The 17447-nt window shown below is 35.9% G+C and overlaps 1 protein-coding gene across 1 annotated transcript in view; it reads left to right on the top strand.

The window, feature by feature from the left end:
• LOC117337653 overlaps positions 1-17447 on the top strand; it is a 57007-nt gene that overhangs the window by 7020 nt on the left and 32540 nt on the right. Inside the window, exons 8-10 of the mRNA XM_033898782.1 lie at positions 268-547; positions 637-822; positions 973-1131. Of these exons, the coding sequence (XP_033754673.1) occupies positions 268-547; positions 637-822; positions 973-1131 (625 nt within the window). The remainder of the gene's footprint in view (positions 1-267; positions 548-636; positions 823-972; positions 1132-17447) is intronic.

Below are 17447 nucleotides of genomic sequence, written 5' to 3'. Positions count from 1 at the left end.
GATCTGAATAAATGGTAGGGTTGTATATCGCTCTCGTACACACATGTATTTATATCACATCATGACTTATCCACTTGTTGACGGAAGTAAAATACCTATTCACAATTCGTATAGAGCAGCTTCAGCTCTCAGCTGTTAGCTATACTATAGATAGGTCCTTCGCAGCTAACCGGCAATACCATATAGCACATTTCTGCCTGTTTGTCTTTTAATGGTATTACTTAATTCTGTACCCACAGCATATTGATGAAATGTGTTTTCCACCAGGTGGCGTGGCTGGTACAGGAAGGTTATGGCGGCGCCATGGTATGGGCACTTCCTCTGGATGACTTCAACCGGGTCTGTGCCACGTCTAGCAGGAAGTTCCCATTGACTAACAAAATTAAAGACGAACTTATTGCTGCTGAGAGCGGTATCATTCCAACAACTGTTGCCCCGGTAACTACAGTGTTGTCAACAACTGTTGCCCCATTAACCACAGTGGCACCTACAACAGTACCGGTCTCTACGACAGGTCCCGTAACTACGGAAGTTGTTTTTACAGATCGTAAGTGTACAAATTATCACGTGATTTCCTGATTGTTCAGTTTTCTATGTTGGTTACGAGATTTATGAATATTCTGTTTTTTACTGCAGTGTGCCGTGATAAGGATGATGGATATTACCAAGACACAGCCCTTTGTGGTCGCTACTTCCGGTGTGTCGGTGGCCAGGAATTCCGCGACGCCCAGTGGTGTGCAGTTACCACTGTGGCCCCTGTAACGATAGGCCCGGTCACCACGACACCACCAGTAACAGTGGGTCCCACTGCGGCACCCGGAGGTGAGTCGGTCTTGCGTACCATATGATTTTAGATTTTGAATAGTAAATTACAGATCTGTCTACATTGTAACTATATATCAGTAAACATTAACATGACCGAATCGAAATATCTGACTTGCCCACACAATTATAGATTTGTTTTCTTTGAAGAATTCTGTGATAACCATCCAGCCGGAGATTATTCACACCCAACCGATTGTTCCAAGTTCATTCAATGTGCCAACGGAAACACCTACGTACTGTCATGTTCCGCGGGAACCCTGTATGATGGGGACAAGAACACCTGTGTCTGGGCTCACGAGGCCAATTGCTAGTCCCGGGGACCATCCATCCTGTCTCCAGGGTGGAAACATTTTAAAGACATCGTAGTTACTGGACATATATTTCTACTATAAGTCTTGGTGATAGATCTATATACATATTTAATCCGTCTTTTGTTTCGTTTTTTATCTTTGTTTTGATTTGTTTTGTTTTGTTTTGGGTTTGTTTCGTGTTTTTTAGGGGAGGGGGGGGGGGGGGCATTTTATTATTATTATTACAAGCTAACCGGTAATAAGTATTTATATATTAAAGTATTTAAACGGTAAAAATTGTAATGCAGACGATTCTGCCGTTGATACATTTATTATGAGGTGTTTACAAAAGGATACGATATTAACGTGGCCCTGTGGTCAGGGTCAGCTGAGGGAGTCAGATCAGACCTACAGACCAGTCAATTTTAAACAAAGATGCACCCTGTACATGAGAAGTATAAATATACTTGATAGAAATATCCCGCAATTAAGTAATTAGATCGACTGTGGTTCAGAATATTAATTATTTTTATGACCATATCCGTAAACTGTAAAACGAAAATAGGTCTAGTCCAACTACATAGGTTACGATACGATAGCTATGAATTAAATCTGTGTTACTTTCCGTTGTATTTTAGCACATTGGTGTCTCAAAAAATGCGAAATTAATCCGGGAATGTTCAATGATCTTCTGTTTTTATTATCGTTGTGCTTTCCGTGTCACGTTCTAATAACAGACGCCACGAAATATCATACAGCTGATGGACCGAAGTGTTATCCACTCCAAACCTCCATTTATCGACTATAGATGCCTGATTCTATAGCCTGTAGACTTATGTTACGTCATCAAATGCATTTCCAGCGAAATTATTGGGAAATCTAAATCAATTCTTAAACTGATATGAAGCGAAAGATATAGAAAATGTCTAAATAAAAACATTGTGATCAGTATTGAGTACAACGTGAGAGTGCATTGTAAATAATTGCTACGATTCGCTCACCTAATGCATAAGTAATTTAAATCAAATTATTTTAAAATCCATATTTCGTTTCTATTATAAACTTAAAATTTGTAACACACAAGATCATTTAGAAGCTTTGCAGTACTGACTCTTTCAAACGCACAGATGTTTTGATTTGACCAAAGATGGCGACCCGAAGCTGTGAGGCGGTTTGGATTGGAATTAAAATGCGTATATTTCGGCAAGTAAACATCGTACACGGTTCCCGTGTGGTCAGATCATCTAATTTTGTCATAATGTATTCAGAACAGTTGTTGTTTAGTCGCTACGGTCATTAACATAAAAATTCGGATTATTATATAAATACTTATTTAATTATCATCTATTTGACTAGTTTCTCTTGTAAGGTATTTTATCACGTTAATGTATTTGTGTAATATAAACAAGAATGCTGCAATTGGGCATTGTCTAAATTAGTCAATAAAGTATACATATATATTGTTTCAAACATATTTGCGTAGCTGTTATTTTATTGGAGTATTAATCATCTCTACAAATACATTGTATAGTAATATGAAACATGTGGACAGCATGCTTAAAGTACAGTATGACAAAATACACTGCACAGTGGTACACATAAATCTTACATGTATAATTACACTGGTACACCAAGATCATACAATACTAGTGGTACAACAAAAACTAATATTGTTACATTAAACTCATGTATAACACTAAACACATTTGTACAATAAAATCTCATAAATACTGGTACAACTGTATCTTATACACACTGGTACGTGTACACTCAAGCTTATACACACTGGTACGTGTACACCCAAATCTCATAAATATTGGTACACACCGGTACGTGTAAACTCAAGCTTATACACACTGGTCCGTGTAAACTCAAGTTTATACACACTGGTACGTTTTCACCCAAACTTATACACACTGGTCCGTGTAAACTCAAGTTTATACACACTGGTACGTGTATACCCAAACTTATACACACTGGTACGTGTACACTCAAACTTATACACACTGGTACGTGTATAACCAAACCTATACACAGTTACGTGAACACCCAAATCACAGTCACAATAAACATCTCTGTAGATACACACCGATACGCCACCACGGTTCCAGGAAAACGTATTAGCCCATCTCAACAAACAAATGGCCAAAAGAAAACTATATGATAAACTATTATTTTCATGACCCTGACAAATTATTGATATATCATTTTGTAATTACACACGTAACTTCATTTCTAGGTAACTTTCAAACGATACTACATGGAATTAGCTTCATAACCTTCCCTACTGGAGCCACATCTGGCCGTAACGGTAGATTTACTTAAACAATTGGAAAAAAAATACTCTAATGACCTCTTTACTACCAAAACGATACTGGTCTTTTTTACCTTTCCTAATATTGAGTGTTAAATATCCATAAAATGGCACCCGAACAACGCAAACTACTGAGCTCATTGAACCGTAATACCAACTACCAACAAGTCACTCGTAACCACACATCTCACGCAAATCAGAATGTCTGCTGTGACTGGTTCCTTTTTACACACAGGCTTTTAACCACTCTTTAAGAAGATTCTAATAAATTCGGCGTAAAAAAAAAAAAAAAAAAACATTTGCTGAAAGGTCCTGGTATCCATTGAAATTTTGTACCCATTTAATTGCGTACACTGCAGAATGAATACGCCTTTCCGTTTTCCAACAAAGACTTTACATACAACGCCACGTGCATGAAACTTGAAGGGGTCGTTTTAGTGGTTGTATTGACACTGAAAACCTCCTAGCCATACCCTATCATTGATGGATGTCTTCAGTCCTATGTCTGTAAAACACACACAAAATAATGTTCAATATACATGTAACACGAGCATGTAAAAATCTGCTTTCAACGCGTAACATTTAGTCGGAGGGCCAACATATTGAGAGCCAAAACGCTGGCTTCGAAACATCTGTTGAACTCCCTCCTTAGCGTGATATTCCTACTAGACGTAGACGGGAATCTCCTATAAAAAGCATCAAAAGTCCACTCTTCAGTTCACTGAAATTGCCAGTACGCCGCACTCTTTCATTGAGGAACAATGTCCCATACGGCCCCTTTCCTCTGACTTTGCCAGCCAACACGACAAACAAGTCTAGACAATAACCAGTAACGTATCGACTGCACCACCACGTGGACTTAAAACTTGCGCATGTATTGTTATACTCTGTCACGAACCGGTCGATTTGTTGTGAACCCCATAAAACTTCACACACCTGAAAACCCAATACATTATGTACTTGTCTCGAACAATCGTCACAATCTTAACATCTACTTGAATATTTTGCAGTACGGTTACTTGCTCCTGGATAGCCACTGTCCACTAACACCAATTTCATTATCGACAAGAACGCCATTGCAAACTTCTGCAGATTCGGCTTTCTAATGCCAACTTTGACTATAGAACCCACGTTCTTGTTATCAGTTAATTTTTATTTTTATCTATAACAGTCTAACATGCTCACCATTGATCGTATCGGTCTTGGCTAATAAAACTCTCCTAACCGCTTTTAACTTCCTCCAAGTTGAGTTACATCCTTTCATCTACATTGTATATGATAAAGATCCCATACCACAGGGAGGCTCGCATCAATCACTATCCGGCTGACAAACCTCAAAAAGACTTACCAGCCCTCCTACTGGACGTCTTACTCTACCAACCTCCAAGACTTATCTTATAGTTTGTTTGTTTGTTAGTTTACTGGGTTTATCGCCAGGTTCAGGTTCAGTGTGCCAGATAGATCAGGGACAGAGCTAACTTTTCTCCATGCCATCTTATCAGAGAATATGTCAAGGTCATGACCTCGCTATGGAATAAAGAAAATGTCGAAAAAAAAATTCTCGATCTGAGAATTTTCTTCACCGTAAAAAAAGAGTATGATGCACTGAGACGGAATTTGAAATTTTTTTGATCATCGGATAAAAAATGACGGAGATATGGCACTTTGAAAATTTCAAAGTTTTCCCCGCCAAAATTAAAAAATCGAGCAAAAATGCCTAATTTTCTTTCAACTCCTTCATTTAAACACATACAGACTTGATATTTGGCACAACCATAGAATATAAGAGTGGCTAAAAAAGAAGTTATTTTTCACTGACCTTGAATGAAGTTCAAGGTCAAATAATAATAAAAAAAACAAAAATTAAACAAAAATTCTTTTGAATCAGGTTCTTTGTTCGTTCGCTTTTTTCCTTAAACAATCAATGCATCTTGTAGTTCATTGGCGGGGCTCACTTTTCTCCGCGATATGTTATCAGAAAATATGTCAAGGTCAAGGTCTAAGCGCGAGTTCAAATCAAGGTCAAAAATTCAAAATTCAAAATGAGTTAATTTTTTCACTGTATTGCAAAGTGCATGAATAATGAAGACGAACGGTTCAATTTTTATGGTCGTTCGATAAAAAATGACGAAGAAATGGCACTTTGAAAAATGTTTGTTTTCCCGCCAAAATTCAAATTTTCCCAAAAATGCACTTAATTACCCTCTGCTCCAAAATCCTTACATACACAGATATTATATTTGGCACAGTGATAGCATGTACGGATGCCTACAAACTTGATTGCTTTTCAATGACCTTGACCTTCGTTCAAGGTCACAGAGGTCAAATGATCAAAAATCGAAAATTTCAAATTCTCTTTCAAACGGTTAATTTTTATTGTATATTATAGAAAAAGTTTGTTTGAAGATGTTTGCAACGTTTCCAGGTCAAAACGTCAACTTTATCTCAGAAAAAATACATAGGAAAACATTTAACTGCCAAAATTAAATATTATCCTACAATTACACTTGAAATGTTTTTCCTCCAATACTCTGACACCAACAGACTTGACAATTGGCACATATAAAGCATTAATGACTGGCTACAAAAGGTATGCACATATTTGACATTGACCTTCGAAGTTCAAGGTCACAGAGAGGGTTGAAAGTCAATTGATCGGTTAAAGAAGGGAAGCGAAGAGAAAACGAAGAGAAATCGTAGGTAAAACGTACAAAAGCGTTCGTCAGAACGAGAACATGTCTGCAATCATTTTCTAGTTGGAAATCCCGTGTTTTGATCTTGATCAAATCTAGTTTTGTTTGTTGTTTTGTCTATTTGTCAGCTAATATCTTCAACCACGGGGACTTGTGAAGTAGCCATCTTGGATTTTTTTAATGAAAAAGTGTTTCTCTCACTTTTTTTCATATCTGTGTACATATTCTCAACATACCGAGCAAATACTCTCGTGTTTTTGTTAATTATCTAAAGAAAGTCGAAAATCGGCAATTCAACCCTAGACTAATTCAACCCAAGATTTGAAAATGTTCCACCACTTACATGTTGATGATTTTTCCTCTCATCAATAGCATATTACGTACTGTTTAATAGGATAAAAATTGGTTTGCATCCAACGCCCATAAAAGGGTGTATTCTCTAAAAAAACACAGTTTTTGTGTCTAAAATGTTATCATCGAAAATGGCATTTTTGAGATTGTTTCTTCCATAAAACAGCCAAATGGCGCGATGGGAACGTGATTTGTTGTCACAATCATGCCATGAATGTCTTCTTTACGGTGACCATCATTTGATTAGATTTTCATTAATATTTTACACAACATGCACATTTTATCAACACTTAGACAGCTTCTGAAAGGTACAACTTTGAGGAGCCATACAAAACAAACCAATTGACCTAAATCTTTATACTTTATAGATTTGTGACCACAACGGCATGGGCAATGCACCACCAACAGGAAATTTGAATCAGAGAAGGGGCCATTTTGGAAACAGGCCCTTTTGACAGTTTACCTTATCTGTGTCGGGCGTACGTGTAGGGTACGTGTACCACACCCTATTTGTGCTGGGCGTACGTGTAGGATACGCGTGCTATACCATGTCTACATTGGGCGTTCGTGTATGATACGTGTACTGTACACTGTCTGTGCTGGGCGTACGTGTAGGATACGTATATTGTACCCTGTCTGTGTCGGGGGTACGTGTATGATACGTGTACAGTACACTGCCTGTGTCGGCAGTACATGTAGGATACGTGTACTGTACACTGTCTGTGTCGGGGTACATGTAGGATATGTGTATTGTATTCTGTCCTCGTTGGCCGTACATGTAGGATACGTGTACTTTACACTGTCTGTGTCAGGGTACATGTAGGATATGTGTATTGTATTCTGTCCTCGTTGGCCGTACGTGTAGGATACGTGTACTGTACACGGTCTGCGTTCGGCTTACGTGTAGGATACGTGTACTGTACACTGTCTGCGTTGGACGTACGTGTAGGATACGTGTACTGTACCCTGTCTGCGTTGGACGTACGTGTATGATACGTGTACTGTACAGTGTTTGTGTCGGGGGTACGTGTACGATATGTGTACTGTATATTGTCTGTGTCGGCGGTACGTGAAGGATACGTGTACTGTACACTGTCTGTGTCGGATGTACGTGTAGGATACATGTACTGTACACTGTCTGTTGGACGTACGTGTATGATACGTGTACTGTACAATGTTGGATGTTCGTATATGATACGTGTACTGTACACTGTCTGTGTCGGGGGTACGTGTAGGATATGTGTACTGTACACTGTCTGAGTTGTACGTACGAGTCGGATACGTGTACTGTACACTGTCTGTGTCAGTTACGATGAGTATAGTGATATGAGTGTAGATGTTAGATATCCTCTTCGACCCAGAGTACAAGTTAAATGATTATAGAGATTTGAGTGTAGATGTTAGATATTCTAATGGGCCCTTTGTACAAGTTAGATGAGTATGATGATGTGAGTGAAGTAGTTAGATATCCTAATGAACCCAGTGTAAAATTTAGATGAGTATGATTATTTGAGTGTAGTCGTTATATATCCTAATGGACCCAGTGTACAATTTAGATGAGTATGACGATGTGAGTGTAGTCGTTAGATATCCTAATGGACCCAGTGTACAATTTAGATGAGAATGATGATGTGAGTGTAGTCGTTAGATATCCTAATGGACCCAGTGTACAATTTAGATGAGTATGATGATGTGAGTGTAGTCGATAGATATCCTAATGGACCCAGTGTACAAATTAGATGAGTATGATGATGTGAGTGTAGATGTTAGATATCTTCTTCGACCCAGTGTACAAGTTAGATGAGTATGATGATATGAGTGTAGTCGTTAGATATCCTAATGGACCCAGTGTACAATTCAGATGAGTATGATGATGTGAGTGTAGTCGTTAGATATCCTAATGGACCCAGTGTACAATTTAGATGAGTATGATGATGTGAGTGTATTCGATAGATATCCTAATGGACCCAGTGTACAAATTAGATGAGTATGATGATGTGAGTGTAGATGTTAGATATCCTCTTCGAACCAGAGTACAAGTTAGATAAGTATGATGATGTGAGTGTAGTCGTTAGATATCCTAATGGACCATTTGTACAAGTTAGATGAGTATGATGATGTGAGTGTAGTCGTTAGATATCCTAATGGACCCAGTGTACAATTTAGATGAGTATGATGATGTGAGTGTAGATGTTAGATATCCTCTTCGACCCAGAGTACAAATTAGATGAGTATGATGATGTGAGTGTAGTCGTTAGATATCCTAATGGACCATTTGTACAATTTAGATGAGTATGATGATGTGAGTGTAGTCTTTAGATATCCTAATGGACCCAGTGTACAATTTAGATGAGTATGACGATCTGAGTGTAGTCGTTAGATATCCTAATGGACCCAGTGTACAATTTAGATGAGTATGACGATGTAAGTGTAGTCGTTAGATATCCTAATGGACCCAGTGTACAATTTAGATGAGTATGACGATGTGAGTGTAGTCGTTAGATATCCTAATGGACCCAGTGTACACCTTAGATAAGTATGACGATGTGAGTGTAGTCGTTAGATATCCTAATGGACCCAGTGTACAATTTAGATGAGTATGATGATGTGAGTGTAGTCGTTAGATATCCTAATGGACCCAGTGTACAATTTAGATGAGTATGATAATGTGAGTGTAGTCGATAGATATCCTAATGGACCCAGTGTACAAATTAGATGAGTATGATGATGTGAGTGTAGATGTTAGATATCCTCTTCGACCCAGTGTACAAGTTAGATGAGTATGATGATGTGAGTGTAGTCGTTAGATATCCTAATGGACCCAGTGTACAATTTAGATGAGTATGATGATGTGAGTGTAGTCGTTAGATATCCTAATGGACCCAGTGTACAATTTAGATGAGTATGATGATGTGAGTGTAGATGTTAGATATCCTCTTCGACCCAGAGTACAAGTTAGATGAGTATGATGATGTGAGTGTAGTCGTTAGATATCCTAATGGACCATTTGTACAATTTAGATGAGTATGATGATGTGAGTGTAGTCGTTAGATATCCTAATGGACCCAGTGTACAATTTAGATGAGTATGATGATGTGAGTGTATTCGATAGATATCCTAATGGACCCAGTGTACAAATTAGATGAGTATGATGATGTGAGTGTAGATGTTAGATATCCTCTTCGACCCAGAGTACAAGTTAGATGAGTATGATGATGTGAGTGTAGTCGTTAGATATCCTAATGGACCATTTGTACAATTTAGATGAGTATGATGATGTGAGTGTAGTCTTTAGATATCCTAATGGACCCAGTGTACAATTTAGATGAGTATGACGATGTGAGTGTAGTCGTTAGATATCCTAATGGACCCAGTGTACAATTTAGATGAGTATGACGATGTGAGTGTAGTCGTTAGATATCCTAATGGACCCAGTGTACAATTTAGATGAGTATGACGATGTGAGTGTAGTCGTTAGATATCCTAATGGACCCAGTGTACACCTTAGATGAGTATGACGATGTGAGTGTAGTCGTTAGATATCCTAATGGACCCAGTGTACATACAGGTTACGATGAGCATGTCCATTAGAGTGTACCGTACATGAAGATGCTATAAGTATGATGTATATAGATACTGCATGGAGTGCTTTTAATTATACAGGGATATTGACAGAAATCTTGTATTAAACATGTTACACTGATAATATAATATATGGGGAAAACAATGATATGCCTTATTGTTATATGTAAAACTCACAATAATAATCAATTTGTTTTAATTTACTGGTGTTTTACCTCAAATTTCTTCGTAATTTTATCTAGATAATGTATATGATGTTGATGTAAGAGATGAGATCAAAATCAAAATAGTTTTGTTAAATGTTATGTTTTGATATGATGCACGTTGATTGATACTACTGATTTTATGTAATTTTGATCATGTGTTTGTTTTGTTAAGATGTTTATATTATTTTTAGTCTTACAATTGACAAATTTGATTTTGTTGAAAATCAAAAGATTGCATATGTATCTTGTCTATGTTTATGTCGCACATCTATAGGTCGATTTGTTCTGTATAACCAGGAGATCATGTATATATCAACATCTAGTAATTATAACCAGAATGTTTAATTTAAGTTTAACATGCACGTGTGTCATAAAATGTTACACGTGTAAACAGTAGGTTATAAGTTAATGGTGATGTATAATGTAGCAGGTGTCATAGAAAAAAAATATTACACGTGTATGACGTAAAGTATACATGTACAAGGTGTAAACAACATATTACACGTGTATGATGACGTAAAGTATACAAGGTGTAAACGACATATTACACGTGTATGATGACGTAAAGTATACAAGGTGTAAACGACATATTACACGTGTATGATGACGTAAAGTGTACAAGGTGTAAACGACATATTACACGTGTATGACGTAATGTGTAAATGATGTAAACGACATATTACACGTGTATGACGTAATGTGTACATGATGTAAACGACATATTACACGTGTATGATGTGCAAGGTAACAAATGTGTAAGCAACAAATTACACGTATATGGGGAGTACAATGAAGCAGTTGTTATGATAACAACAGAAACTTTAAATATACATTTTCAATATACATTCATTATAAAAATGGACTGGTGTACTTTAAAGAAAACAGCTATCAAGGTTCGTTCAGTATTATTATCTAGTTGGTTTTTTTATTAATATTTTTCCTATGTTATGGTAATTTTTTCAGCATTAATTAGTGCTGAATAACATTTGGGTAGTGAGTGTATCAATAAATCTTCAGCATTAAATGTAGTTATATTACTTTCAAGTAAAGTAATAAAAATATTTTTAGCATTTTTCAAGTAAATTGATACATCTGCGGATAAAAACTTTGATATGAATTCATTAAAATACTATACGTATCACACATAGACATAGTAATACACATTTCCAATTATATTAGGAAGTCTCCGGATGTACATGTACCGTTTAAACCATATAACGCAACACGTGGTTTAAAGGTTGACTTATCTGTGAAGTCGTGATTTTCTTTTTATCATGTTGTCACGCTTGATTTGATGTAATGTAAATGGTCATTTAGGTATGGAGAAAAAATAGTTTACTGTTTAGCATCAATAAAAGTATAGATAAATCTGTATATCCTTCCAATTTGAGATCATTGCAACCCAAATTGTTACATTGAAGAAGGATCGCTTAAGTAGAACACGGTTGACTCCAAAATTTTTTTGAAATGTTGACTCTACAAAGACATACAATTGCAATAGAAAGTAAAACCCCATTTATTCATTGACACAAACTTTGGTCGAAATTGACAAAGGGCGTTATTGTGGTGTTGTTTCCCCATATATAGAGACAAATTCAGTGGGATGTCGAGATGATTTGTTGGCACGAATTGGACCAAACAAATACACATCTCTGCCTACTATTAGTATCTAGAGCATAGGTACCTGGTATTCTAATTACTTGAAATGATAAAATATTACAGTTCGTTAATTTCAATAATCTGATATTTAACTAACTTTGTTTTTGAGTGCTTTCGTTGGTGTGAGTTTCTATATAACTAAATATTTGTATTGAATAATGCATTTTACCTAACACTGATTCATGGAAGTGTTAGGTGACTTGTCACACACAGTCTAGGTATGCTGATATCAATGATTTATACACAGCAGGTGTTATCTGTAGTTGATTTTACAAAATAAAATATTATATATTTTCAGCATTCGTTTATATTGTATTAATGCTTACATTCATATTTGTGTGAACGTTTCCTTTTTTTGTGTTATTTGCGTTCATCATTAAAACAAACGATTTCTTTTGGTGAGACAAAAGGCCTAGCTATCTACCTGGGATGAAGCACTATCAAGTTTGTATAAAGAAATAACCTTAACCCATATTCAGGCCACAGGGATCATATGTGTTAACATACAACATGTACTCAAACGACTTCTGATTATTTGCCTGGTAGCTATACAAGAGTAAGTTCATGGGAAGGTATCCGATGAAGTTTGCGAAATGAAATGACCTTGACTCGTACTCAGGAGTAAAACGATGCTTAAAATTAAAGACAGAAACTCCTCAAGTTGTCATTACCAGACGGAAGATGCAGGCCCATTGGGTCTTTTGTTTATGGGAGCGATTGTACTAAATACACACAAGATAGTCATACAGCTTAAAAAAGAAAGTAAATACCGCATTCTATATCTGTTTGGTCCCTGTAGGACTCATCAGTGATCTAAGGACCTACGTTGATGATAGGAGGCGACAAAATGGGTCGAAGGAAATGTTAAAAAAATCTTGATGGGGAGGTGCAAAAGATCCATAATTCTGTCTCGTCAATATCGGATTTAATGATAAGTACATGTATATAAATTAGAGGTGACAGTGACTGGCGGATTACGGTAAACCGCCGGGACTGAACAGACAACCACGCACTTGTTATCTAGAAAAATATTATACAAAAGATACACAGGATGAATTATATACGTATGTTATTGAAGATATACGACATTGTGTGAAAACAGTCATATCCTAGTGGGAATAAAATTGTCAACAATGATATGTACATGATGTACGTCCAGAAATAACCGAAATCGACTGAAACGTATTGAAATCAAATACAACTTTTTGTTCTTGCCAAACTAATCGGATTTCAAAGAAACACAACACAAAAAAAGCAACAAAAAAAAACACCTATCATGTTGGTAATAAGTCGGAGGTGTCGACGGAAAATTGGTTCAGAGCAACATGGGATAGCGATAGAATATCTGAAACGTTTTGAAATGAAATATTTTCTTTGTTCTTTCCAAAACAACAAGTTCATAACGACCTTCTGTGTTCGTTTCATACCGTGGAAGCATGTGCGACTTTCAGCACCACCAGGCATTTTTTCCTAAACCTTTAGTTTTTTGGGGTTTGTTTTTTTTTTGGGGGGGGGGGGGGGGGGGGGGTCCAACACCATGATGAAAATGGAATAAGTACGAAAGATATTTCCGCGGGCCTAACAGGAAATCCAAGAGTAGAGCGAGAAAGATATTCTCGGGGCCTAATAGATAGCCAGAAGGAAACAAGACAGACCAGAAACAGAATTAGGAATGGATCTAAATTGAATTTGTGTCATTATGTTCAAAATAGAACTTGTTAGAATTCTTTTTAGTTGAAATCTTTAACGCTTTACACCACTTTTCATTTCCAGAAGGGGCTTTTACTTAAAGACTTTTCCCACCATAGAAAAATGAGCAAGTTTTGAGCTGCTGGTGATAAAAAGACCGAATATCCGGGTTGTCTACGTGTACTTTACCACGTGTTCAGTAGGGGTGTTACGTGACATATCATCTTAATCACGGTTTCAACAGTAACCAGCTGGTGTGTATACTAATTAGTACAGAGCCTCCTCCGGTCTACTATTTTGATACCAATCAGTATTAACACTGTATTTTAATTAGTTTTAATTTAACTCTTCATTTCCTCATTGAATGAAATTTTACAGGAAAAATCATGCAATTATAGTTATTATGGTGTTTTCTTAATAAACTCATCAGCCAGTGCATATGTCGCTGTGAAATACAGTTGTTGTATTTTCAAGTTGTTGTTTATCCTATTGGATTATGTAGAAGAGAATGTACGAGTTAGTGTGTACATACAAAATATAATGTATGAGTTAGTGTGTACATACAAAATATAATTTCTGAGTTAATGTGTGCATACAAAATATAATGTATGAGTTAGTGTGTACATACAAAATATAATGTACGAGTTAGTGTGTACATACAAAATATAATGTATGATTTAGTGTGTACATACAAAATATAATGTATGAGTTAGTGTGTACATACAAAATATAATGTATGATTTAGTGTGTACATACAAAATATAATGTATGAGTTAGTGTGTACATACAAAATATAATGTATGAGTTAGTGTGTACATACAAAATCTAATGTATGAGTTAGTGTGTACATACAAAATATAATGTACGAGTTAGTGTGTACATACAAAATATACTAGTAATGTATGAGTTAGTGTGTACTTACAAAATATAATGTATGAGCTGTGTGTACATACAAAATATAATGTATGATTTAGTGTGTACATACAAAATATAATGTATGAGTTAGTGTGTACATACAAAATATAATGTTTGAGTTAGTGTGTACATACAAAATATAATGTGAGTTATTGTACAACATAATTAGTGAACACAATATGAATATTGGATATACAATGTATTATTGATTCATTTTGTATGTTAAGAAGGAAAATAGTATGATTTCTTTTGGAAATGACTGTCTCATTTGATGACAAACTTGTACAAAAGAAGTATTTGGTAGTCATTAGTTGATTTGAAGTGTGAATTGAACATTTTTGACACATGAGTCATTGATTGAATGATGCCAGACGAACTTCTGTTTACATTCAAATCACCTAGTATTAATGACGTCACACCAGATCTCGTAAATCTCCCGTCTAATAACTTTTGTACATTGTCAAACCATATGAGTAAAATATATCAGCAAAATATCATAAATAATCAACTTGATAAAAGCTATAACTATCATCACTGCTTACATCGTTATGTTAATGATATAAAGTTTGTTTTGACCAATCAGACCGACGCTTTCTATTTACTGCATTGAAATTCGCTGATTTTTGGTCCAGATCCAATTGGAGCGAAGGTAGAATAAGTGTTTATTTTGCTTTATTTCTGAAATATGCTTTGTAGTTTTCGACAAAATGCTCATCTCACAATATTTTTGTCAGTAAAACTTACCAGCAACAGCACAGAAGCATTTGCGTTACGTTGAACAGCCCATTAAAAATGGCGTCATCATGTTGTGAAGCGTAACGTCTGAAAGATATGGCGTCACATATTGATACTGATTCCCGAAGCTTTGTCTTTGCGTAGATTTTTTCTCTTTTTTGTCTTTAAAAAAGAAAATAATAGAAAATTGAATGGTTTCCCGTTGAACGTAACATTTATTCCATTCGACGTATGATAAATATCGATATTCTGTCATACTATATATGTTATATTCAATGGGACCTCACTCGATATCCTCTACAATGTATATACATGTACCACATTTATACGATGGCCGATATCGGACGGGCAAAACAGTGTTACTAGTAGTACGTTTTTGTCACCGAAAAATGTACGTACATATTATGTGTCAAAAATATCTACTGCTAGTAGTAGATAAATTTGTACACAAAAAGTGTACGTACAAATCCCGTGTCAAAAACCTGTTACTAGTAACACATTTTTGACACAAAATATGTGCGTACATATTTTGTGTACAAATTTATCTACTACTTCTAAATATCAATTAACATTCTTTCCTATCTTGATTGATCGCCTTGTGGTTGTATGTTGACTGAATCCGATAGAAATACGAGAAAACAATTAACTTTTTCGGTTTCGAGTGATACCATTCTTCCATTACGCTGGCTGGATATTCTGGCTTTACTTAACGTCATATTTTAAAGCCAAATGCTTCAAAGGAAATGTTTACATTTCGAGATCTTAACAGTTTTCAGACTTAATACATATCTAACAAGTTATCGCGAAACAAAACTGAAGGAAAATGTGCATTTATAAAAATAAATGGGATATTCCCAAAAATAATAACTGGGTCCGACAGACCAAGTTTCCATGCAAAATAGTCCTATAATGCAACGGGCGTGTTAACGTTATCAGTCTGTACAAAATGGTGGAACGCCGAATGTTTGAGCCTGCCAAAACAAGGACCGATTCTGCCAAAAAGAAACGTAAAACGGACTGGAATCGGCAAAACCCGAGTATTTCCTGGGAATAGGAAATGATTCAATGGAACTTAGCGGGAGAAGAAAAGGGATTGCTGGTTAGCTTTTGCAGAGACGTATATCATTACACGTTAATTTTATACACAGATCCTCCGGTCAAGCGTCCAGGCCAGTGGTCATTTTAATAGGAGAGCGTGAATGAGAATCTTGGACTGCCATTATTACATGTATGCAACTAGAGTTTTAGGTAATTGGGAGTATGTGGCTTTAAAATCGAGCAGATAATTTGGTTCTGGCTTTTATTACCTTATCAGGCAAAATCAGCATACGACCGCATGGTAATCAATCAAGAATAAAAGGAATGTTAATTGATATTTGGAAGTAGTAGATAAATTTGTACACAAAATATGTACGTACAAATTTTGTGTCAAAAATGTGTTACTAGTAACAGGTTTTTGACACAGGATTTGTACGTACACTTTTTGTGTACAAATTTATCTACTACTAGCAGTAGATATTTTTGACACACAATATGTACGTACATTTTTCTTTGACAAAAACGTACTACTAGTAACACTAGATATCGGCCATCGTACATTTATGATATGATTGCATTTCTTGTTAATGTCTTAGAGATTCAATCTATTTCATTATACTTTGTGTGATCTCTCTGTTATGGGGACATTTTATTAACAATCTCCACGCCAGGTGAGGTGCCAATATGTTTTATATAATAACATTACTTACTGTTTAGGGATTTATTGGACATAGATGAACACACGTTCTAATTATAGGCATTATTTTAAGCTCGTACTGAACGTTCCATACTATCAGAATTATTGTTCAGTATCATACCAACATGTAGCAAATTAACTTCTGGTAGCGGAGGCTCATACAGATACAATATCGTACACCATGTACAAGAGAAACAATCGTCACATCAATTTTACTTCTAACTGGAGAAAATGTGAAGCGCCACTTTTTACTGTATGCTGGCATATCGCAAACATATATTGTAAGCTTTTAAGTTATATACTAAACCAACACATTTCATTTACTTGTGTTGGTATACTCATTCTTAAATCATCATCAGTACGCCCTTCTCATATTTTTCTATATTAACTTATAAACTCTTTATGAGTACACACAATACATTTTGACAGACTAACCCCGTTAATCCCACTCTC

Source organism: Pecten maximus, chromosome 1 (assembly GCF_902652985.1).
Source record: "Pecten maximus chromosome 1, xPecMax1.1, whole genome shotgun sequence".
In the NCBI taxonomy this organism is placed as follows: Eukaryota; Metazoa; Mollusca; class Bivalvia; order Pectinida; family Pectinidae; genus Pecten; species Pecten maximus.
This window is presented reverse-complemented; position numbering and strand designations above follow the sequence as displayed.